This window comes from Urocitellus parryii, chromosome 8, assembly GCF_045843805.1.
Source record: "Urocitellus parryii isolate mUroPar1 chromosome 8, mUroPar1.hap1, whole genome shotgun sequence".
Lineage (NCBI taxonomy): Eukaryota > Metazoa > Chordata > Mammalia > Rodentia > Sciuridae > Urocitellus > Urocitellus parryii.
In genome coordinates this window covers 106,075,879-106,100,393 of record NC_135538.1, presented here as the reverse complement: position 1 = coordinate 106,100,393, position 24,515 = coordinate 106,075,879, and the positions used below count along the sequence as shown (strand labels likewise).

The following is a 24,515-nucleotide window of genomic DNA, read 5'->3' as shown; positions in this document are numbered from 1 at the left end:
GCTTCAGTGAGCCACAAGCACTTAAAACCCATGAACCTTCAGCTGATCATCCTTAGCCAGTCCAACCTCTACAAGGAACTGGTGTATGTTCTTGCACTGGTCAGTCACCCTATAACTGAATTATTTCTCCATATTCTTGATGTTCAAGTACCACTGGAGGCTAATTTATTCTTAAATGCCTTCACTGGTTTCTTTTTGTTATAATCATCAGCAATTCCTTGGACAATAGTAACTATCTTCCTAACATTTCTCTGCTGAATTCTAATATGAAATGTAATCTTTGTGCCAACAGGAAGGTCATCACCCTTACTTGCATCAGCAAAGGGGTCAAAAGAGTGGGGGTTTTGGATAGCTGACATATGATACAATTCACTTTCCTTGGTGGAAATGGCCTGTGGAAAAGACTAAACTCCTTAGCCTACCATTCAAGCTTCCCACATTGTGATACTAATTGACAGTTTAATCTAAATTTCCTACAACCGAGTTCTATCTACCACATCATTTGGTCTCAGTTTCTCTCTATGTATATGTAAACATATATAATTCTAGGCTGGTGATTCTAGTATGATTAAAACTGCAAAACTCTATTTTTCTCTTGGGATTTTCTAAGAAAACCCAATAAATAAAATCAAATTTGAAAGAAGACTATTAGGCTGGAAGAAGGGTTGAGAGGGAGCTGGAACCTCACTCCCTTTCCTGAGTGGCCCCACAGGCATCTTCACAAAGCACAGAGACAAAGAACACTAAACTACATACTCTATAAAAATGAACACTTAACTACACACTCCAAGACAACAAGAAGTGTACTTATTTTACTCACCTATAATCCATGTAAGAAGACAACACTGTAAAATCAGATATTCCTGGTGTCAAAGCCTATCTCTTCTACTTACAAATTATTTTTTATTCAAATTTCTAATTTCTTTAAATTTAAATCCACAACTGTAAAATGAAAACAGCAAAACTTCTCATCGATGATCACATAATCACAAGATACAAAAGACATACTGCATAATACTGACAGCACAAAAACAAAAGAATTCATTTTCTTTCTCTCTTCTGCTCACTTTCTTCCTACATCTAGTCAAATGCCTAATATACAAACGTTTCTTGAATTAATGAGCAGACAGATGAACAAATGAACCACAATGTCGAAGACTTAGAAAAGAGATTTGTTAACAGTTATAGGAGAAAGAAGAAAAAGACATGCTAAATACCACAAAAGAAAAAGGACAAAACTTTAAAAAATAGCATTTATGGCTGGACAGGAAAAAAGGTGGTAGATACTTCGTAATTTAAAAAAAAAAAAAACTGGACATGTTTCCAACTAAAATCTAAGTGTAAATTTGCTAAAAAATGCCAAAACTAAAAACAAAATTATTTACACATATCATATTAAGGCTTTAATATTTATATCATGTCTGGCTAATATCTAAACTCAAATTACATACATCAGCTTAAAATTAAGGCATATAGCAAACTACAGTGAGAAATTATAAGTTTTTAAATGAATTCTATTTCACTGATTTATGTGTAATTGTTAAGGAATAGTGTTTCAATTTTCTTTTTAAAATGTATTTCCATGTTTCTCAAGCTACAAATGTAAACTTCTACATCTGTATTTAAAATTTCTTGGTAGTAGATGTACACAAAAGAAATAACTCAACCTAAATCACTATTAATCATAATAAACCCAAAAAGAATAGGCATATATCATTACTGGTAAGATAACTTTGAGAAAAACAAAAGTTCGGAGCTGGGGTTGTGGCTCAGCGGTAGAGCGTTCGCCTAGCCTGGGCGAGGCACTCCATTTGATCCTCAACACTACATAAAAATAAATAAATAAAATAAAGGTATTGTATCCAACTACAACTAAAAAACAAAGTTCACCCTTTAATAATTTTTAAAATCAGTTAATAAATATAAATGCAACAAAGTGTTCCATTCTTTCCATACATTTTTAAACTCTGGCATCCTTAGTAAGGCTAGTCTGTCTATGAAAGTAAAATAAAAAGAAATACAAATAAAAGAAACACAATAAATAAAGAAACACAATACTATGGGACTGTATCTTCAATAAAAGGCTGAAATTCAAATGAATAACTTTTATGTATAAAATATTAGGTTATAAACATAAAAATTTCACTTCATCAGAACAACAAGGTTAAAGAATGACTTACCAGATTTGATTCTAAAATATAACTGTAATAGAATGTTTTTCATTTCACTAAAAAAAAAAGTGAAATCTCTTCTCATTACCTATATGAAGGCTAAAAATTAGTATGTTAGGGGCTGAGGCTGGAGCTCAGTGGTAGAGTGCTTGCCTAGCAATCGTGTGGCACTGGGTTTGATACTCAGCACCACATAAAAATAAACAAAATAAAGGCATTCTGTCCATCTACAACTACAAAAAGTATTTTTAAAAAAATGATATTATTTACCAAATAATTCATACTTCAAAAGCAGATGTCTATTTCAGTAAAATGCTCTATGTCTAGATATTGGTAAATGGTTTTACATACATATTTCACCCACTGAAATTTGAGAACAACTGCATTAGAGGACTTGTTTTTGAAGTCATATGTTGTTTCATTGGTTTTCATCAATTTAATTTTCCAGTCTTTATATTTCATCAATAAAATTATAATATTTCAGTGTAACCTATGAAATACTCTCAAGTTTGACCAACAGGTCATCTGTCAGTAATATAAAAAAGGAAATGATGATTGTTTAATGTCTATTCCATTTGCTGGATAAACAATTCATGTTATCACTATTCTATTGTATTGGAAACTCATTCCTTCTATGACCTCTAAAGCAAAAGATCCTTGCTTCAAAAAAACTAATTTCAATAGAAGTAGAAAGTGGCTCAAACACAAAATTACTCTTTTCAAAGGTTTTATAAGTCATAAGTAAAAAAAATCTAAGCTGAAAAATGCAATTTAAAATAATCCTACTACCTACGTAAAGGTATATATAATTAAATCAAAGGCTTTTAGGGCGTAAATTTGTAAAGTACAAGAGTTTACTACAAAAACAACAGCATTTTGGGGAACTAATAATGTTATTGCTAAATGAATTAGAATTCAAAGCTACATGAAATTAGGAATTCTGTTGGTTTCATTCACTGCCATATTTTGAGAGCCAATCAAAGGTATTTGTTGAATGAATAAACAAAAAACATTAGATTCTAATACTACAATACTATTGTATAAAAAAATTAGCATACAATACAAATTTGTTTTTCTAGAACCAATGTGGTCTGCCAACAAATGCTAGTCTAAGAAATGTTTGTTTCAAGGCTACAATGAGAAGTAAGATGTCTGCACCAGAATGTAAACCAAATGCATTAGGTGCTGGGGGTGTAGCTCAGTGGCAGAGGGCTTGCCTAGCATGTGTGAGTTCCATCCTTAGTAACACATTAAAAAATAAATAAACAAATTTTAGAAAGACGTTCTGTCCATCTACAACTACAAAAAAATTTTTTTACAAAGGTGATTCTAATACACTTCACTTAATTACACTTGTAGCATAAGAAAACTATCTCAATGAAGTAGGAAACTGATATACATTTTGGCTCAAGATACGTATCTCACAGATCAGTCACAGTTCACAAACTGGCTATGCTGAGTAGCAGTACTTTAGATTACATATTAAGAGTTGAAATGAAAGGGAAAAATAGGGGAAAAACTAACTTTGAAGCAAAGAATAATTTGTAAAAATAATGTCTGGCTTCTGAAAAGTGACCATAATTTTCTTTAAATATATTTTTAGCTGTTGATAGACCTTTATTTATTTATATGTGGTGCTGAGAATCGAACCCAGTGCCTCAGACATGCCAGGCAAGTGCACTACCACTGAGCCTGAGCCACAGCCACAGCCCAAAAGTGGCTATAATTACACCACTATGTCTTTTAACAAAAAGTTATGAAATACGAAAGAAACAAAAAACAAAGTTTAAGGTTTTTTGGGTCAGGTAAATTTCCATTTTTGATTATGAAACTTAAGACATCCCAGTAATATCTAAATAAAATCATTACATTTTCAAAGCAAATTTATAATAGCTGAACAGAACTTAAAGCACATAAAAAAATTAAGGTCTGTATGTCTGTATGTCCTTGCCCATCACTTTAAAGTGAGTTCAATATTGCAGTGTCATCTCAAATATAAAAGTAAAATAAAGAACTAAATATGTGCTGGCAGTTTAAAAAGTAAGAATAAGAGAGGAATAGTCAACACCAATTACAGCAATTTCTAAAGACACTTTGATTTCTATTCCATCTAAGTGATATACTATTCAGATTCCTTTGCTTCTAAATAGCAGATATTTGGTCCTACAAGAATATACTAAAGTTTGGGGCTGGGGATGTGGCTCAAGCGGTAGTGGGATCTCCTGGCATGTGCGGGGTGCTGGGTTCAATCCTCAGTACCACAGAAAAATAAAAAAGATGTTGTGTCCACCGAAAACTAAAAAAAATAAGTATTAAAAAATTCCCTCTCTCTCTTTAAAAAAAAAATATATACACACTAAAGTTCAATTCTATCTGTAATGCTACAAAATCTAATTTTAAAAGTATAAACATTTATATAGAGCTCTGCACAGAACACTATGTAAATGATTTACACGTATAATCTGATTTAATTCACACCCAAGAACTCAGATGAATGATGTTATTTGGATTTCATAAATAAGTTTCAGAGATATTTTAAAATAGAATAGGACTCACTTGTATTTGTAAACTTTCAGTATCTTCCTTTCACAGACCATGTATATTATATATAATTTTTATTTTTTAGGGTTTTTTTCATATATATTATAATTTTCTAAGGAAGCAGTAAAGAGGTGCCAAGTAAATCAGAATTCTAAATATAGAATGTAGCACCTAAAACTGTTTTTCATGAGGCTAAGATGAAAAAAATAAAGTCAATGTAATGAGAATACTGGGATGTTAAACTTTATTTCTAAAGTTAATAATAAAGAAGAAAAAAATTACCTAATACATTAAAATGTTCAAAGTCTTAAAAAAAATAAGAAAAAGACCAAAACAAAGCAGTCATTTGAATTTCTAATATGGGCACCATATAAAGATTACCCATGCCCCAAGGGCACTTAACCATTGAGCCACATCCCCAGCCCCTTTTATTTTTTCATTTCAAGAGAGGGTCTCAGTAGGTTGCTCACACCCTCATTAAACTGCCAAGGCTGGCTTTAAACCTTCAGTCCTCCTGTCTCAGTCCCCAGAGCCACTGGGATTACAGGGGTGCACCCTCACACCCAGCTACTTTGAAGACTTTTAACCTCTTTCCAACTGAGCCATACCCATGGAGGTTGTCCTTCTAATATGCTACCCCACTATTATCACAACTTCCTGGTCATTGTACAAAAATAACACTTAACAGGCATCTACTAGGTATTAGGCACTGTAAAACAAGAAAAATCCCTGTAATTCTATTTCAGAAAATATAAATAAATAAAATAAACCACCATAAAATGAAGAGTTTTACAAAGTACCAAACACATAAAGTTAATTTACAATACCAGAAAGGTCAGAGAAAACTTCCTGGAGGATATGATATGTCCAAGATGATACATCTACTTTCTGTTAATTTCGTATCTTTCTAGTTCTCCTAAATACTACTGGTATTCTACCTCCTTTTTAGTCACTGAAATCTCTAATCTCTTCTTCCCCCATTTTTCTCCAGGTCAATAAATCCCATTGTATTTTTTATCCCATCCCTCCCTACCAGACTAGGCTCAGTGATCAGAATCACCAACACCTCAAGTTCAATAACCTTCTTCTACATCTGTCCTTCAAAAAAAAAATTTTTTTTTTGTACCAGGGATTAAACTCAGGGGCACTCAACCACTGAGCCACATCCCCATCCCTATTTTGTATTTTATTTAGAGACAGGGTCTCACTGAGTTGCTAAGTGTCTTGCTTCACTGAGGCTAGCTTTGAACTTGTGATTCTCCTGCCTTGGCCTCCCAAGCTACAGTGTATGTCTTTCCAATTTTTTGAATCAATCTAATCATCTATTTCTGAGCTTTGTGCCCAGCAGCTAAGCACTGCTATAGAAAACTATACAACCTTACTGCTGACATCCTATTAGCTCCAAGAGATGACTATGCTCAGCTGAACCCTTAACAACTTATGCAACACTTACCATATTTCTAATTAGCTTCTCTCCCTAACTCTACTCCTGGCATTACAAACCTTCACCACTCTCAAGCTTCCCTATCTCCTTTCTTTGCCAGAGGCCTTGCCTAATTCTTCAAAATGGTATGAAGAGTAATTAGGCATAATTAAAAATTATCATTACTTCAGACCTTCTATACAAGCTTTAAAAAAAATTATACAGAACTAATCCAAGAATCTAAGTAAAAGTCTTAACATTATTTCACGGAAAGAGATTAAATAACATAAAACTAATGAATTTATATTTACTACCTGACAATCTCAGCCTTTGAAAATAAAACAAAAGAAATTGAGAAACAAGCAACTCAACTTTCAAAAATGCTATTAAGATCAAGTAATTTTTTTTCAGAAAAGAAAGTATGTCAGATTTTCCTAACTTATGACTCTTACTTTAGATAAGACCTAATACATTTGATTAATAGTCTAGAGTAGACTGTGGGAGCAGCATTTGAAAAGGGAGAAGGTGAAACACCGCAGCTCCCAGTCTATTATAAACTAAAAACCTGACATGACAGCAACAAAATTAGTAGCTGCAATGAAACAGAAAACATAAAAACTATTCAAATATACAAATTCAAATAAAATGGCAAAGTAGGACAACTTATCATAGAAGCAAAGTACATTTTATGCCTCTATGATGTCTTGGATAGAGCATCTCAGAGGTGGAATGGACTATAGTGCAATTATACCTGTTACTCTTTCTGTAAGTAGTTTAAAAATGTCCACAATCTACTCTAGAAATATTTGCATTAAAATGGCCAAAAAAAAACCTGATCACAAAATTATGTTTATAAAATAAATGTATTTATTCTCTATGAGATTAGATATCAATATGTAATTTATTAGAATGCAGTTTTACATTCCTATTAAAAAATTAAACTTGCCTTTTATTTCCAACCATGTCCACCATTTAATAAGAAGACAATGACTGTAGGATTTAAAATTAAGATAATAAGTTGGCTGAGTTTTATATACTGCAGTCACAGCAAAATTCTACATCTGAACAAGAAAAACAAATATTAAAGAAAATTGAGAAGATTTTCAGTCTCTAATCATAAACTGGTAAACCAACTCACTCATTAGTTAGTTGTTGTTACTGTTTCTATCCAGTGTTGTTTCAAATAAACTTTCTAAATGTAAAATCACTTCATTAATCAACTTTAAAAGTAAAATGAATTGCAAAGACCAATGTCTGAAATTTGAGTATATAACAAAAATCAGAAAAAGAAAAGAAAAATGAAACTGTTTAAAATGTGCACTTAAGAATTTGTTTTGGAACTTGATGAAATGATTCCTAAAAATTCAACTGGAGGAATAAAAATAAAAGTCCAGAAATATTTTTAAAAGAAAGCTTATGTGGATTAACTTGAACTGTAATATCAAATATTAAAACATATTAAGAAGCTATAATAACTAAAATAATGTAGTACTGGCAAGGGGATAGAAAATTCAATGGAACAAAGCAGAAAAGTCAAAAGTAATAATTTATTATCTGATAAAGGTAGAATTTCAATTTAGAGGGGAAAGGAAGGCTTATGTAATTTGTGGTGGTTAAGACCACCGGCAAATCAATTTAAAATAAAACTGTTTAAACTTGGAACTTCTTGACATCATACAACAAAGGGATCAAGTATTAAACTGTACAAACTAAAAATATAAAATATAAAAGAATATGGACATATGTATCAAAATTGAGGATAGGACTTAAGGTCTAAGGCAGAAGCAACAAGATATAAAAAACTGATTAAACTACATTAAAAATAAAATCTCACATATTTAAGAATCATGATAGAGACTGGGTTGTGGCTCACCTAGCATGTGTGAGACACTGGCTTAGATCCTCAGTACCACATAAAAATAAATAAATAAAAATAGCAGGGGTTGGAGTTGTGGCTCAATGGTAGAGCACTTGCCTAGCATATATGAGGCTCTGGGTTCAATTCTCAGCACCACATATAAATAAAACTTTAAAAAAATAAAGGTTCATTGATAACAAAAATGTTTTTTATAAAATAACAGCAGATGGAATAAAAAAAATTTTTAATTTAAAAATATAAAAAATAAAGAATCACAATAAATAAACCTTAAGGAAACCAAAAGATTGGTGAAAGATGCCATATATAATCAACAAAGAGTTAAAGTCTCTTAATCTATAAGAAGTCATTAATAGGGGTAAAAGTCATTAATAGGGGTTGGGGTTGTGGCTCAGCGGTAGAGCACTCACCTAGCATGTGTGAGGCCCTGGGTTCGATCCTCAGCACCACATAAAAATAAATAAATAAAATAAAGTTATTGTGTCCAACTACAACTAAAAAATAAATATATAAAAAAGTCATTAACAAGCAATAGGAAAAAATAAGTACTTGGTAAAACTATGCTAAGAATATGTAGAACCTCAAAATAAGAAATATAAATGGCCAAAATATTTGAAAACTCAGCAACCAAAAGCTTTTAAACACATGTTCCTACTGTTAAAGTGTTAGTGATGGAGAGATGGAGGGAGGTGCTCCTAAATGTGATATAAATGTAAATCAATTCAACATTTTTTTAATCTTAATTTACTTATTTTTTATGTGGTACTGAGGATTGAACCCAGTGCCTCACGCATGCAAGGCAAGTGCTCTACCATTGAGCTATAACCCCAGCCCATCAACTTTTTTTTTAATATTTTTTTAGTTGTAGTTGGACACAATACCTTTATTTTTATTTATACTTATGTGTTTCTGAGGATTGAACCCAGAGCCTCACATGTGCTAGGCGGGTGCTCTACCACTGAGCCACAATCCCAGCCCCATCTATTCAACTTTTCTAGAAGAAAAACTAAGAAGTTATGGTATCAGAAAAGACTTTAGACTCAAAAATTCTTCTTCTAAGAATTTAATTCAGTTATCAAGATTATATCATTTTTAATAATATTTGAGAAACTGAACATTATCTAATGATTCAACAAGGAATTAATAACATGATAGATATTCCTACAGTGAAATAAAGTCACATAACAGAAAATTGTTCAAGATATATTGAGTATGCAAAAAAGGCAGATATCACAAAAAGGACAGTAATGATTAAAAGTTACTAAGAACTTTTAAAAAATCAACTCACACACCTCAAATGTAGGATACTCCTTTCATAAAGGATTCTAGACAGATTTTATGGTTTTTTGCTTATGAATATGAAGATCTTATAACCTTTTCTGAGTTAGGTAACTCATTTAGTAGGTGTCTCAGTTTTCTTGAATGAGAGGCTTCCACATATTTATTGAGACTTCCTGAGCTAATCAAAAAGTAACTACAAAGTTCTCGAAAGACAAACACTCATATACACACAAATAATCTCCTCTATGCAAAGATCTCCAACAAAGTTCTCTGTGAAAAGATACAAAAGAATATATCTGCATGTGTTTATATATGAATAAAGAAACTCTTGAAGAATACAGAAGGAAAAATACAAGTTGTAACTCAGAGGGAGGAAACCAAGCAACAGAAGTATAAGAACTTTTTGATTTCTATTTTCAAATGTATACATGTATTACTAGTAAAAGTATCCTGAAAACAATTTTCATATATATATATATATATAAATCATATGTATATATATAAAAAACATTATTCAATGGTGGCAAGGCATAATAAGTATTCTATTGGTGAAACTATAACAATGAAATATAACTTACTTAAATCCATCAAGAATCTTAAAAATGGGCTGGCGTGGTGGCTCAGTGGTAGCACGCTCGCCTAGCAAGCACGAGGCCCTGGGTTCGATCCTCAGCACCACATAAAAACAAATAAAGGTACTGTGTCCAACTACAACTAAAAAATAAATATTAAAAAAAATAATCTTAAAAATAAGTAGAAATGTCTTCTGAGCCAAGAATTCCATTTATGGGGATTGGTCCTAATGAAATATCCAGTTATAACAGGTTCAAAGATAGTTAGCAGGTAAGAAGACAAATTAGTAAGATAAAATAAAGGATGGATGGATTACGATGCTCTCCATAATACCAGAATATTAAAAACAACCTAAGATATCTAATAAGTGTTTAAAGCCGCATAATGGAATATAAATCAGTGTAGCTAAAGCAATAATACTGTATTTTGTCAACATGAAAAATCTGATTGTATAAGTTACACAGAAGTAATTATAATATAAGATTTTGGTATTTAAGTTTTTTCAATGCACTGGAACAATAAATACCAAAACAGTATTAGCACTAACTCAGAAAGGCTAGGTATTCCTTGTAATCTTTCTGTATTTTCTGAATTTTTTCTTTTCAGAAAATAATATGAACTTCTTCTATAATAAATATAAAACAATCACACCACTCTGAATAAAATGATAACAATTCAAGTCCCCTACCCAGAACATTTCCAGATTTTTTTAATTGGGGGGGGGGGTTAACATGTAAAATAGAAAAGTGAACCAAGAACTTTATCTCCAAATCTACAGTTCTTTCCACTGTATCGTGCTACCTTAATCACTCACTTAGATGTGGCATTATTTTTCTTCAAATCAATTTGCCAATTAAAATATTTATAATTTATTACAAATTGCACAGAAGTGAAGTTTTATTGTCCTTTAAAAATAAACATTAGCTGTTCACACGCTTACAAAGGATTAGAGATATATGAAGGATGCCAAGAGGTAAATAAAAAATACTATCAGTGCTTAACTTAGAAATGGGTTGAAAGGCCAGGAAAAGTGGTGCATTCCCACAATTCCAACTACTCAAGGCTGAATTGAATGCTAGCCTGGGCAACACACAGAAACCCCAATAATAGAGAAAGGGAAGGAGGGAGAGAATTAGAGGAAACAAGAGCAAAAGATGAGTTGTACTCCAAGTTTAACTGTTTAGAGAATAATTTCATACAAAAAAGAATGGCATTTTTTAAATTTTTTATTTGTTCTTTTCAGTTACACATGACAGCAGAATGTATTTTGACATATCATACACACATAGAGTATAACCTCCCATTCTTATGGTTGTGCACGATGTGGAGTTACACTGGTCATGTATTCATATATGAACATAGCAAAGTTACGTCTGATTCATTCTGTCTTTCCCATTCCCATCCTCCCTCTCTTCCCCCATTTCCCCCGCCATATCCGTGAACCTCCACTCCTCCCTCCCTGCCCCTATTGTGAATCAGTATCTGCATATCAGAGAGAACATTCAGCTTTTGGTTTGTGGGGATTGGCTTATTTCACTTATAATGAGAGTCTCTAGTTCCATCCATTTACAGGCAAATGCCATAATTTCATTCTTATTTATGGCTAAGTAATATTCCATTGTGTATATGTACCACATTTTCTTTATCCATTCATCTGTGGAAGCATACCTAGGTTGGTTCCATCCTTAGCTAATGTGAATGGAGCTGCTATGAACATTGATGTGAAAAAATGGCATTTTCTTGAAAAAATAAATATTAATCACCAGACCCCTGAAAACTTAATTTACCCCTTTTTACTAAATACACATTGTCAACAGTTTAACAGAGGAATAATGAAAAAGCCACATAAGGCTAGTAAAACTCTTCTAGTCAGGACAAAAACAGATCATAATGAGATGTTTTAAGACAGAAAACCTATCAAAAGTAAAGAAAAAAGTCAAAGAACAAAGTAAGGGGCTGTGGTTGTGGCTCAGCAATAGAACGCTCACCTAGCACTTGCAAGGTCCTGGGTTCAATCCTCAGCACCATATAAAAAAAATAAACAAAATAAAGTTATTGTATCCAACTACAACTAAAAAATAAATATAAAAAAAATTAACAGATTAAGGATTAGTTTTCACTATTCTATAGAAAGTGGTTTATAAACGCTGTTCTGCCCTAGGAAAACATGCAATGACAATTAGAGAACCTATTAAAAATACCAACATATTTTTAAAGGCATATAGTATTTTATTCAAGATTGAAATTTATATATATAAATGTTAATTAAAGTTAATAAGCTGGGGTTATGGCTCAGTGGTAGAGCGCTCGCCTTGCACGTGCAAGGTCCTGGGTTCGATCCTCAGCACCACATAAAAATAAATAAATAAAATTTTTAAAAAGTTATTAAAAAAAATTCCATGTGGGAAAAAATAGCTGTAGAAGAAAAGTTAATATATATGTGTGTTAATAAAATATATCACAGAATAAGTTAATTTCTATTTCTTTGGCTATAATGTAAAACTGCATAAGTATTTCACATCTAGAGAAAATCAAAAATTTGCTCTGGCAAACTTAAAAACTGCTATGAACCTTTAGAATCTACTAAGTCAAAAATCAAAAAGATTAATTCCTCTATATTAAGAATCTACTACTCCGAAATTACGTTTTTCTAATTTGGAATGCTGATATCCTGTATCAACATGATTCACTATAAATTAATATATAACCATGGATACGAAACTTTAATTTCATACCCAAAGTTATTAATCACTGATATATTTACTACTGAACAATCCATTCCTACCCAGCACTTTTTTAAAAGATTAATTTAATCAAGAACCAACAAGTTCTCAAAATCTGAGCATAATAAAAACAATGAATTAACAAGAAACAACACAACATATTGCTAATTTTAGATCTACCAGAAATGTGGCCAAGTCTTACTACAGAAAAATGAGGACCAAGGGTTGGAGGGATACCTCAGTAGAGTGCTTGCCTACGATGTGAGAGACCCTGGGTTCCATTCCTAGCACCACAAAAAGAAAATAAAAAAAGGACTCAAAACTCATAATATTACATATTCAGTTACATACATGTGCTGGCATAATTGAGTGTAATGAAATGTATTCAGAGCTGGAGTTATAGTACTTGCAGAAATAGTAAGTATAAATACATGTACTCAAAAAAGAATAAAAAACACATTTCGGTATTTTTCATACTTTTTACAATGCAAAATTAATGTAATATTAAAACTACCAATCAAACCTAACAAGCTAAAGTAGCCAAAAATTAACATTTTCAAAGCTTTAAAGAACAGTAGGACAATGAAACTTAAGAAAAAAGTAGACATAAGGGCTGGGTTGTATCTCAATGGCAGAGCACTTGCCTAGCATGCATGAAGCACTAGGTTTAATATTTCACACCACAAAAAAAATAAAGGTATTGTGTCCATCTACAACTTAAAAAAATTAAAAATATTTTTAATAAGCAGATATAGAAATCAACAGATCACATAATATATATAAAATATATTTTCCCTATTACAATAAAAATACAGACATGGCAGAAAAAAAGTATTGCATAATTTATATTTTCTTCCTTTCTTCTATGCTATCCAACATGGTAGCCTCTTGTTCCATATTAAACTAATTTTATTCCATTTTAACCTAATTAAAATTAAATAAAATTTAAAATTCAGATGCTCTGTTACATAGCTTATTGAACACACTCAACAGGTACACATGATTCATGGCTACCACACCAAACAGCACACAGAAACAGAAACTTGCATCTCTACAGAAAGTTCTACTGAACAGCATGCTATAATGTAGACATACCCTTTTTTCTCTATAATTATGGCTTTCTTCCCATAAAATTGCAAATTTTTCCTCCTACACTTAAAATACTTTGTAAGCCAGGCATAGTGGCACAGGCCTATAATCCTAGCTACTGGAGAGATTGAGGTAGAAGAATAACAAGTTGGAAGCCAATATGGACAACTTAAGTGACCTAATCTATAGGTTGATGATGATAATTATTTTTTTAAAAGACGATGACATGGGACTGAGTTGTGGCTTAGTGGTAGAGCGCTTGCCCAGCATGTGTGAGGCACTGGGTTGGATCCTCAGCACCTTATAAAAATAAATAAATAAAATAAAGGTATTCGTCCATCTACAACCAAAAACTAAAAAATTAAAATAAAAAAAAAGGCGATAACAACAACTAACAGTGTTTACAATGTGCCAAGAACCATACTCATTTAATCCTCATATTAACCTCATGAGGTAGATCCAAGTCCACAATCCCTTACCTGAATCAGGAATTGTCGAATTCAGTATTTCTAAGATTTCAGAAATTTAATGCTGTCCATAAACCAAATGTTATATAATACCTTCAGAAAGGTCTAGGGAAACACTCAGAAACACAATATCTTTACATGATTGTTCACACTAAAGATAAGTGAAGACTATCAAAAAACCCTGCACATCAATTAAGACAAATAAGGTTCAGAAATCAAATTAGTTATGAACAGAACTTCCATTCTCCAGTGTGATAATTAGCAACCATAACACAATTTTAAGATAATTAATTTGTGATTTTGTTAACTATTTTTCCCCATATAACTAAGAAATTTCATCAAAGAATTAATTACTCAAATGACTCCATCTCCCTGAATTTCAAGAATTCATTTCAAAGAGTTAGCAATATGTTTTTCTCCCTGGCAACTATATTATTAACTGAAAATGAAAGTTCTAGTTATTTTCTCCATAGAAAATAATTTACAGTGATATTTATATACAAAATTCAAAATTTTATTTTGCCACATTTATAAAATGACACTCTTAATACAAGCACATAACTCAATTGGATCCAGAAATTTAAACATTTTTTATTTAATTTTCCAAAGGAAAAAAGTATAGCCAACTTTCACTAAACAGTGATTTTATATTCTCAACCTGCTTTTATACAAATTCTCATTTTCAGGAAAAACTGTGACCAAATTTACATTACAATTTGAAAATTTTCCTATTATTCTACTTATGAACCAGAGTATACATTAAAATACCTGAACACATACATTTCATAAAAAGTATAAGTTTATAGACATTTTAGTGTAATTTAAATATCAGGAATTGATGTTATTTAATAGTGATAAAATATAAAAGCAGGCATTTAAATATTCTACAACAATGTGGTCACATTTATGTCCAAAATTATGAAATAACACAAATATGTCTCTAGAGAATACATAAAAAGTATAAAATTTTTTTGAAAAACTATACTTTCTCTTGGTTACTAATATGCCCCTGTTGAGAAAGACTTGGTGATTAGGTATAGAAAACAAATTTTCATATTATCATAACATTTATTCAAAACTAATCTTCATAAAAAATTTATGAATTAAATTTATAAATCAAATTAAAAACTTTATTAATTGAAATATAGTTTAGGTTATATGCTAAGAACATGGACTCTAGAATCAAATTTTCTGGCTTTAATCCAAGATTGTCCACTGACTACAGAGTAATATTTAGTGAGTTAGTCCATCTTTGTGTCTCAACTTCATCATCTACAAAAGGGGAATAACAGCATCTATCTTCATGGGGTTGTGTAAGGATGACATAAAATGGTATGTGGAAGCACTCACAAGACTGTCTGGTACACAGAATGCTCCACAAAAGCATCTTATTAAAATATATCAATATTAGCACAACTTATCTTCACAAGTTTCTCTTTCAGTTTCTGTAAAACTAATTAAATGTACTAGGGAAACAATATTTGAAGGAAGTCTGTCAGTTTAAAAGCCATCTATTAATAATTCAGTTATGTACATATAAGGGTTCTTTAAAGCCAGATTAAGGTAAGAACAAACAGGGTGTATATTCTTTCACAGCTCTTAACTTTATAATTCTATGAAGAGCCAACTGAATATGTGAGTGATACTGTAATATACAAAAATGCACTAATCCAGTGAAGCAAAGGGTAAACTGTTGCTATTTATCCCAAAAATTCCCAAAAGACAAAAATCTTACTAGGAAAATTATTAGTTCAACTGTGAATATACTATGTTTGTGGTGCTCATAGAATACTTCAAGATATTCCAGGAAATAATTACAAGTACAGATTAAAACTGTAGAGCTCACTCCCAGAAAAGTTGATCACTTCCTTCTTTGTACTACCATGAAATTTTTCACATTATTTCATGACAATTGGTTGTCTATATACACTTCTCTAGTGCAAGAATACATGCTTCTTAAAGAAATTTAGACCTTACCATATAATAAGAACTCAATAAATTTTGATTTTTAAAAATGCAAAACTTGTAGAACTATACAATAGTAAATTTTACTAAATGTAAAAAAAAATGATTCAAAATTTTTTTCACTCCGTGATTTTTAGTAAGGATGAATTTTTCATTTTGAAGAATTCTTTTAATAGGTAAATATTTTTTTTTCTTTTAATTTGGTCAGAGAATTACTAAGTGCTTCCAAACAACAAAACCTGGCATCATCATGAGGCCTATAAGTCTGAACAAATACATAACAAGGCAGAAAATTAATTAATGGATAAAATAAGGGAGAGAGAACCTAATGAAGACTCTAGAAGTACATTAAAATTCTTAAGGAGTTCATTAAAAATACCTTCAATGTTAACTGAAAATATTCTACTTTTTAAAAAATATTTTCTTAATTATTGATGAAACTTTATTTTATTCATTTATTTATATGCAGTGCTAAGAATTAAACCCAGTGCCTCACATGTGAAGCAAAAGCCCTACTACTGAGCCACAACCCCAGCCCCAAGATTTCGCCTTTTAATTTACATCCATTTTGTCCCACTGTCCCAGATGTGGAACACCTATAAAAACTTAGTATATAACATATAATCAAAATATAATCACAGTAAGAACATAATATAATAGTAATAATATTTATAAACTCTAGATTATTATTTACAACCTATTCTCATGTACCTGTGTCCATTTAATCAAAATATTTACAGAACTGAAAACCTGAGATTGAATAGGTTAACTTCTGTAACTCAAAGAAACTTCTGGACCCTATCCATGTTATTCAAAGAACTGTGATAAGGAGTTCCATCATAAATGTGCTCAGTTATATGAACTATATAAGGTAAGAGACAGCTACTGTCATCCCAAGCCATTGATAACTGTTTTACTACAATCCTTTAGTTTAAAATCTGTAGAAGCAATTTCTAAAAAATGCTTCACTGGTGTTATTTACTTCTTAAATTTAAAATATGATAATGCCCTAACAGAACAGACTGGCTACCAGATCTACATTCAATAGCAGAAAAGACAATTTCCTTGGTAATACCTTTCAGTGAAATCAATCCCAGGAAATAACACTAACCAATTGTTCCTCAATTAGAGGGAAGAAAATCAAAAAGAAAACAGCTCTTTAACAATGAGGGGACAGAAAAAAAGTAGCAGTAGAGGGTGAAAACCAGCAATATCAACAGGCTTACAAGAAGTATGAAATAACAGCAGAAAAGGAAGGATACAGAGAATGAAATTCCTATAACACAAACACAACTGCTTAAGTCTATACTTTCTCATCTGAAAAAAAGCATAATAAACAATGATCAAATGTACATTGATTCTAATTTTATAAAATTGAAAACCTGAAAATCTTATACCAATAGAAAATATTGGTAAATTTTAAAAGACTCCCCTAATTTTGGCCCTACTTCCCTTTCTGTGAAGAAATTCATAAAGGGAAAAAAATAACTTCGGACTCTAAATGATGAATATTAACTATTAAGAATAGCCTCTCTATAAGGTCTGAAATAGAAGAAAAATGTACATTTCTTCCAGAGTTGTAGCCAACAATAACTTTTGCATTCTGAATCCAACTAGTTGGAAAGATGTTTATCAAAGTGTTTAATAAGAAAGTACTAAATTTAGCTTTTTTCTCTCCCTTCAGTTTCTTAAATGGCCTGAGGTCCATCAAATGCATTAAGGAGAACCTTTCCTAACTATAAATGACAAAGGGAAACATTACTCTACAGCTTTCTTCTTATAGAGAGCTGTTTTCATAGATCAGAGGTCATCAAACTGCTTCTGTAAAAGACCAGATAGTAAATATTTTCGGCTTTAGAGGCCATATAGTCTCTGTCACAAATACTCTATTCTGCTATGTAGCATGAAAGTAGCAATGGACAACATGTAAGTGTATGGTCGTGGTCCAATAAAACTTTATTTACAGCAACGACAACAAATCCTTGTCTGTAGTTTGCTAAACCCTTAGGTCGTCTTTTTTATAATCTACTCAGAGATACATTGTTTTAATATATACTATGAATTCTGAAATAAAATTTCTAAAATTTGCTTTAAAATACTTCATTTAAAAAAAAGAGTAGGGAGAAAGGTTAAATAAGACAATTATTATTAAAACCAGATAATGGATACATGGAGTTCATTATACTATGCTTTATAATTTTAAAATTTTGAAAATTTCCATATTAAAGCTTTAAAAATATAAAGTTAGTCAGTGAACCTGCTCTACAGGAAAATGAATTTCCTCACCTTATTTCCTGACCTTATTTAAGACCTTCTAAAAAGAGTCTTAATACTTTTAAACATAATTAACATAAGATGGTTAACAAAAAGCCATTAAACCATAATGAAAAAACTTAAAAGTAATCCACAAAAGATTATATAATTATAATAAAATATTCCACAATTTTAAAAAAATCTCACAATATACACTGATGTTTAATTTATTTCCATATTATCTATTAATAAGTGTTATCAATTTTTGAAAAAATACATTATTTGCATTAAAAAATAATGTTTATTACTTTCTAAATAAATGTATAATTTTTTAAATTTCTGTTTTGTTTTTGTTTGGGGGTTTGTTTGGGGGGGTTGTTGTTGTTTGGTACTGGGAACTAAACACAGAGGCACTTAATCAGATGTGGTTCTGATTTTTTATTTAGAGGCAAGGTCTAAGTTGCTTAGGGCCTTGCTAAGTTGCTGAGGCTGGTCTCAAACTTGCAATCCTCCTCTCTCAGCCTCCCAAGTCACTGAGAGTACTGGCAGGTGCCACAGTGCCCAGCTCTTTCTGTTTTAAATACAAAGAACTAAATACTTACAAATATAACCCAGATAAATGTTTAGGGTCTTTGATAAAAACAAGAGATCCCCAGACCAGAAAAATCTGAGGAATTATGACCTAAATATTTTCAGTGTTGTTTTAAGTATGTTCAACAAGCAACCACAAGACATACAAATTTATTTCACCTTTGAACAATAACCATCACACAGTGAAATTAGTCCACCATGAAGCCTATCAATACCCACAGGAGGAAGATACTTAAACCTTCAACTTACATATTCTTTTAAACTGCCTGGTAAATCATCAGAAAAGAATAATTGTAATGTTGCCCCAGTCTTGTGCAGATAATAATTTTAAGAGTTTGGAAATTTCCACATTAAAGCTTTAAAAATATAAAGTTAGTCAATGAACCAATAATATATAAAACATATAATATAAAATCAGTCTCTTGAAACAATAAAAAAGAAAAACCAGTATGTGCCAATAGAGTTTTCTAATAAAAGCAACACAAATCAAAATACATAGTCTCATTCAATGCTCAAAGCCAAAAATCAACCTAAATAGAGCCTTAGGAAAGAAATATAAATGAATGTGCAATTACTCAAAGACTGAATAAATATGTTTATAAATGTTTCAAATTTTCCTCAACATTCTGAAATAGTTATTTCAAATATCAAAACTAAAAACTAATTTAAGCTAGGTTCACAAAGTTATGACATTTGAAAGAAACTAAGAACTTTGAAAACATTTGACTATCCAAATATATACTCAGTCTCAAAATTTTTTAAATCTAAAACTAATGTGGCAATAAACAATCCATAACAGATTAAGGCAGATAATAATTACAAAAAAATGTGTTTACATGATATTATCTTTAAAAAGATGCATCAACATTCATTTTTCAAATACAGTACTCCCTTATAGCATTTTTTTTATCCAATTTTGCCTGTTGTGCACATGGCTCTTTAAAATGTTAAGAGATTTTTTTCACTATTACTTGCTTAAACACACATTACTTACAAGTTACATTTTATAAATTTTATTTCTATTGTCTTTCTTCAACAAATAAATTTTAAATAGTAATAGCATGCAAAGACATACTTACATCATACTCTGCAATTCTGCTGCAAAGCTTATAGCCTTTCCTGTACTTCTTGCACTACCTGAAGTGGCAGCAGACATTGGGCTAGCTGCAGTATTATTCATCTAAATAAAAAGGAGACATAAAGCTTACAAAATTTATAAATGCATGAGAAAAAACTGAAGCAATTATAAATTCCATTCAAAAAGATCCACAATATTATATTTCTGATCATTTGTTTTGCATAAGTCCTATTTGCTTATACTTAATATTCTTTACTCAAATGAAATAGTATGGATGAAAAAGCTTCTTAGTCAAGTAAGATAAACAATTACTTGAGTGATAAACATTTCAGTACCTATTCTCTATAAAATGTAACAAAAGTATTCATTAAAATATTTTAATAGAGCTCAGTGGTTTTCAAAATGTGTTCCAGGAAACGCTGAGATTCATTAGTAATTCTTCAGAGCTCCCAGTGGCCCCTGAACACGATTTCTTCCAGACTACCAGAAAACTGATTTTTCTACTGATTTTTATATATGGGGATTCCAAGTAAGAATTCATTTAAAGAAAGAGTTCTACAATTATAAAATATGAAATTAGAAACCTAGAACATAATGTAATCTCTACTTGAACCAAAGTCTAAAATACAAATAAAGTCAACAGATCAGAAAAGCATTGTGAAATTTTATAATCTTATGAGTAAATAACTCATTTAATCTAAAATGTGATTTTTCCCCATAAAATTAAGCAAATGCATAATGAGAAAACTAGATTCCAATCCTAATGTATACTATTTTAATTAATGAATGTAGCATTGGGGCTAGGGCTGTAGCTCAGTGGCAGAGCACTTGCCTAGCATGCTTGAGGCACTGGTTTGATCCTCAGGGCCACATAAAAATAAACAAATAAAATAAAGGCATTCTGTCTATCTACAACTATAAATTTTTTAAAAAAATGAATATAACATTAAATAAGAATTAGTAAAAAAAAAAAAATAGCATTTCAAAAGTCATGAGGGGCTGGGGTTATGGCTCAGCGGTAGAGTACTTGAGTGCGAGGCACTGGGTTCAATCCTCAGCACCACAATGAAAGTAGGTAAAAGTTCAACTACTATACAATTGAGTTTAATATCATTTCATATAAAGTTGATGTAAACTTTGCAATATTGTAATTTTCTTTAAAATAAAAACAGACTCTAAGGGACAAAAAAAAATCAGAACATACCATAAAATAGCACCTGGAACTTTAAATGTTGTCTAAGAAGGCAAGTTCTGGAATTGTTACCAGACAAAAGACTCACTCATTCAGGAGACAAGGCAGTGGTAGAGAAAGACCTTCTTATGGATTAACTAAATGAGCTGAGATGGCAACTTAAAGGATCATCTTGCCCAGGGGGTTGGTTTAGGGTCAGTTTAAATAGGAGATGGGGAAACACCAGACTGATAAGCACCTTTTCACAGGTAGGTTTTTTTTTTTTTCATTTTTTTTTAGACATTCATTGGCCTTTATTTTATTCATTTATTTATATGCAGTGCTGAAAATGGAACCCAGTGCCTCACATATGCTAGGCTAATAATGCTCTATCACTGAGGTGCAATCCCAGCCCCACAAGTGGAGGTTTGTGGAACAAATGGCTTACACATCTGAAGATGCTTTTCAGTTCTGCAAATCTCAAGAAACCAGTTCAAGCTAGACTTGTCACTGATTTAGCTTGCCCAAGTGTAGTTCCTGAGTTGTTATAGAATGGCAAGAGTGGGTAGTACCCTGAGGCTCTCTTGAGCTGATCAAATTCAATATAATGAAAGAAAACATATTTCACCTAAAGGGTAAGTGAAGTTAAATAGGATGTATGGAAGAAATCTAGTCAATGTCTGGCCTCAAAGGCAGACTGCCTAAGTTTGATTTGCCAGCTCTGCTACCTTGCCACAAGTGTGGACAAGTGACTTAATTTCTCTGTGCTTCAATTCTGAAGAAGCAACAGGACAAAGAGCTAAGACAAGCAGCACACTGACCTTTCTGGCCTCATCTGAGGGCCCAGACAAAACCACTAGGCACAGAACAAGGGCCAAAGAAAGAGAAAAAAAATATTCCACTCAAATTAAACTTAAAGTCCAGAATTCCACAATATATGACGAATCTAATGCAAGAAAGAATATCACTTTTTTAACCCTAATTTTTTTTCTAATTTTTCATAAAGACTTTTTAAAAGAATATGATATTAGAAAATATCTAAGAGGTCAAGTTCTGGAGTTATTACCAGACAACTTACAGGAAAAGAAACATTACCTGTTGAAACCTGGGCCAAAAAAAAAAAAGACATCACCAGTCCAGAATTGGGCAAAAATAGGTAGGAAACTAAGGACTTCCACGAACAGTCCAAAAGAAATAAGACAATGTGGGGGGGGGGGGGGGAAGGCCTGCATTTCTCAAGGACCTCAGAATATGTTCCCCTGTTGTCCCAACACAAAGCTGACAGTGACATTTAGTAGAAAACATTAAACTCAACATTACATATTAACTCCAGTCTCCAAAACAGTTATGATTTAAGTTGACTCATACCACATTTGATATATATGCTATTCTGTAGAATTATCCTATGACCAAAACTTCACTGAGACATTGCTGGACCAATCTGCCCCTTTTACATTTAAAATCAAGTCACCCTGCTTCAACCCTCTGTGAAGAGGAGATACTTCATAAAGTAAACTGATATTAAGACCACAGCTCTGAGCCGGGGATGTGGCTCAATAATAGAGTGCTTGCCTAGCATGCAAGGAAACCCCAGCACCACAAAACACACACACAGCTTTCTTCAGTTGTCTCCCTACTGTGAATGTTTCACATCAAGGGTATTTATTGGTAAGAGGTAAAGGATCCCAGTCCTAGTTTATAATAACCATGATCATCCTTTTACAGTCAAGTTATTTAATTTTTAAATCAAACAGGTGAATAACATTTCTCTTGACATGATGAACTGATAGCTCATTAGACTTTTTAAAATAATTATTTCCCATACCCATATATTCTGTTTGATGATTTAGATAATTAACTTCTTTAGACATTAACTTCTTTACACATCAAAGTCCTATCATTTCAATGCTTTATTTCCTTTCTTCCAGACATTAAAAAAGTCTGTTAAAAGCAGAAGCACTCAAGTCAATTTTCTCTAATAAATACAGTTAACATGGAACTGAAAACCTACTGTAATCTTCTCAATGGGTTAATGTCCTACAGTTGTTTCAGCTTTCAATTGAAATGCAGCTGTTTGCCATATTTTACAAAATGAATTCAGATGTGCAGATTGGGATCAAGATTATTTCAACATGCCACAGCTTAAATGTGAACCCAAGAAGAAGTTCATTTCTGATTAATACTATGTAAACCTGATCACTGACCAATAGCCAATACTATGTCACACCTGTAAAATCCCATTTCAAAGGAAAAAAAAACAGCATTTTTTAATTTACAGCAATGGAATTTAGGATATACTTCTTTCCAGAGAAAATACCGCCGCCACCCCCCCAAAAAAAATTGTTACTTGTTGTAAACACAAAAAAATGAATCAAACAAAATGCAAGGAACATGACACTGGGTTTCCATCTAGAGATCATATTTTGAAGAGCTACCATGAGAAACATCTTTAAGCTTAGAAGACATCAAAGACTTAAGAATCTCATTATTACTAGTTTCTGCACCCTCAAAGCAAAATCTAGACTGTGAAATCTAGCAATCAATCCATTAATTAGTGGAATTTATCAGATAATAAAAATGGAATTTTTCATTTCCTGTTACATCACTGCTAAGAAAAATTAATTCAAACCTATACACTAATTTTGTAAACCCATACAGTCTCAATTCTAATCATCCAGTCTGAAAATCTCACATAATAAAATAAATTTTCACAATTGGAATATTTTCATAAAACCCCAAAGGTAGGAAACAATTATGGTTACAGCAACACTATTATACACGGCACATCAATTCTGTTGTTTTTTTTTAAACTCAAGTTATAGCATAACCTAAATTTCTACAAATGTGAAAAATAATACCAAATGGTCAATTACTGAGAATGAAATTTTTAAAAATGTACAAAGTATCACAAAACTTCCATATCTAGTATATTGATGTGGCTGCATCACTGTATTATGCTGTTTTTAAGTCCTTTAGATATTGATAACCACTGAGTCAAACAGCGGTTCCAATCCAAGTTTTCTAAGGAATTTTCATACTGCTTTCCATGGTGGTTGCAACAATTTGCAGTCCCACCAACAATGTATGAGAGTACCTTTCCTCTCCACATCCTCACCAACATTTATTGTTACTTGTATGTTTTTTTAAGTTGTTGATGTACTTTATTTTTTATTTATTTTTATGTGGTGCTGAGGATCGAACCCAGTGCCTCACACATGCTAGGCAAGCGCTCTGTCACTGAGCCACAACTCCTGCCCCTTACTTTTATTCTTGATGATTGCCATTCTGATTGAAGTTTCTTGAAGTGCCCAAG

The 24,515-nt window shown here is 31.7% G+C and overlaps 2 protein-coding genes and 1 pseudogene across 3 annotated transcripts in view; 1 reads left to right on the top strand and 2 right to left on the bottom strand.

Annotated features, from left to right (window-relative positions):
* The window catches only part of Runx2 (RUNX family transcription factor 2), a 212,050-nt gene that overhangs the window by 17,853 nt on the left and 169,682 nt on the right, over positions 1-24,515 (top strand). The window lies entirely within an intron of this gene.
* Positions 1-24,515, bottom strand: part of Supt3h (SPT3 homolog, SAGA and STAGA complex component) — a 458,422-nt gene that overhangs the window by 428,800 nt on the left and 5,107 nt on the right. The window contains exon 2 of the mRNA XM_026394451.2: positions 20,033-20,133. Within this exon, the coding sequence (XP_026250236.1) occupies positions 20,033-20,133 (101 nt within the window). The remainder of the gene's footprint in view (positions 1-20,032; positions 20,134-24,515) is intronic.
* Positions 22-359, bottom strand: LOC113186863 (eukaryotic translation initiation factor 1 pseudogene; annotated as a pseudogene).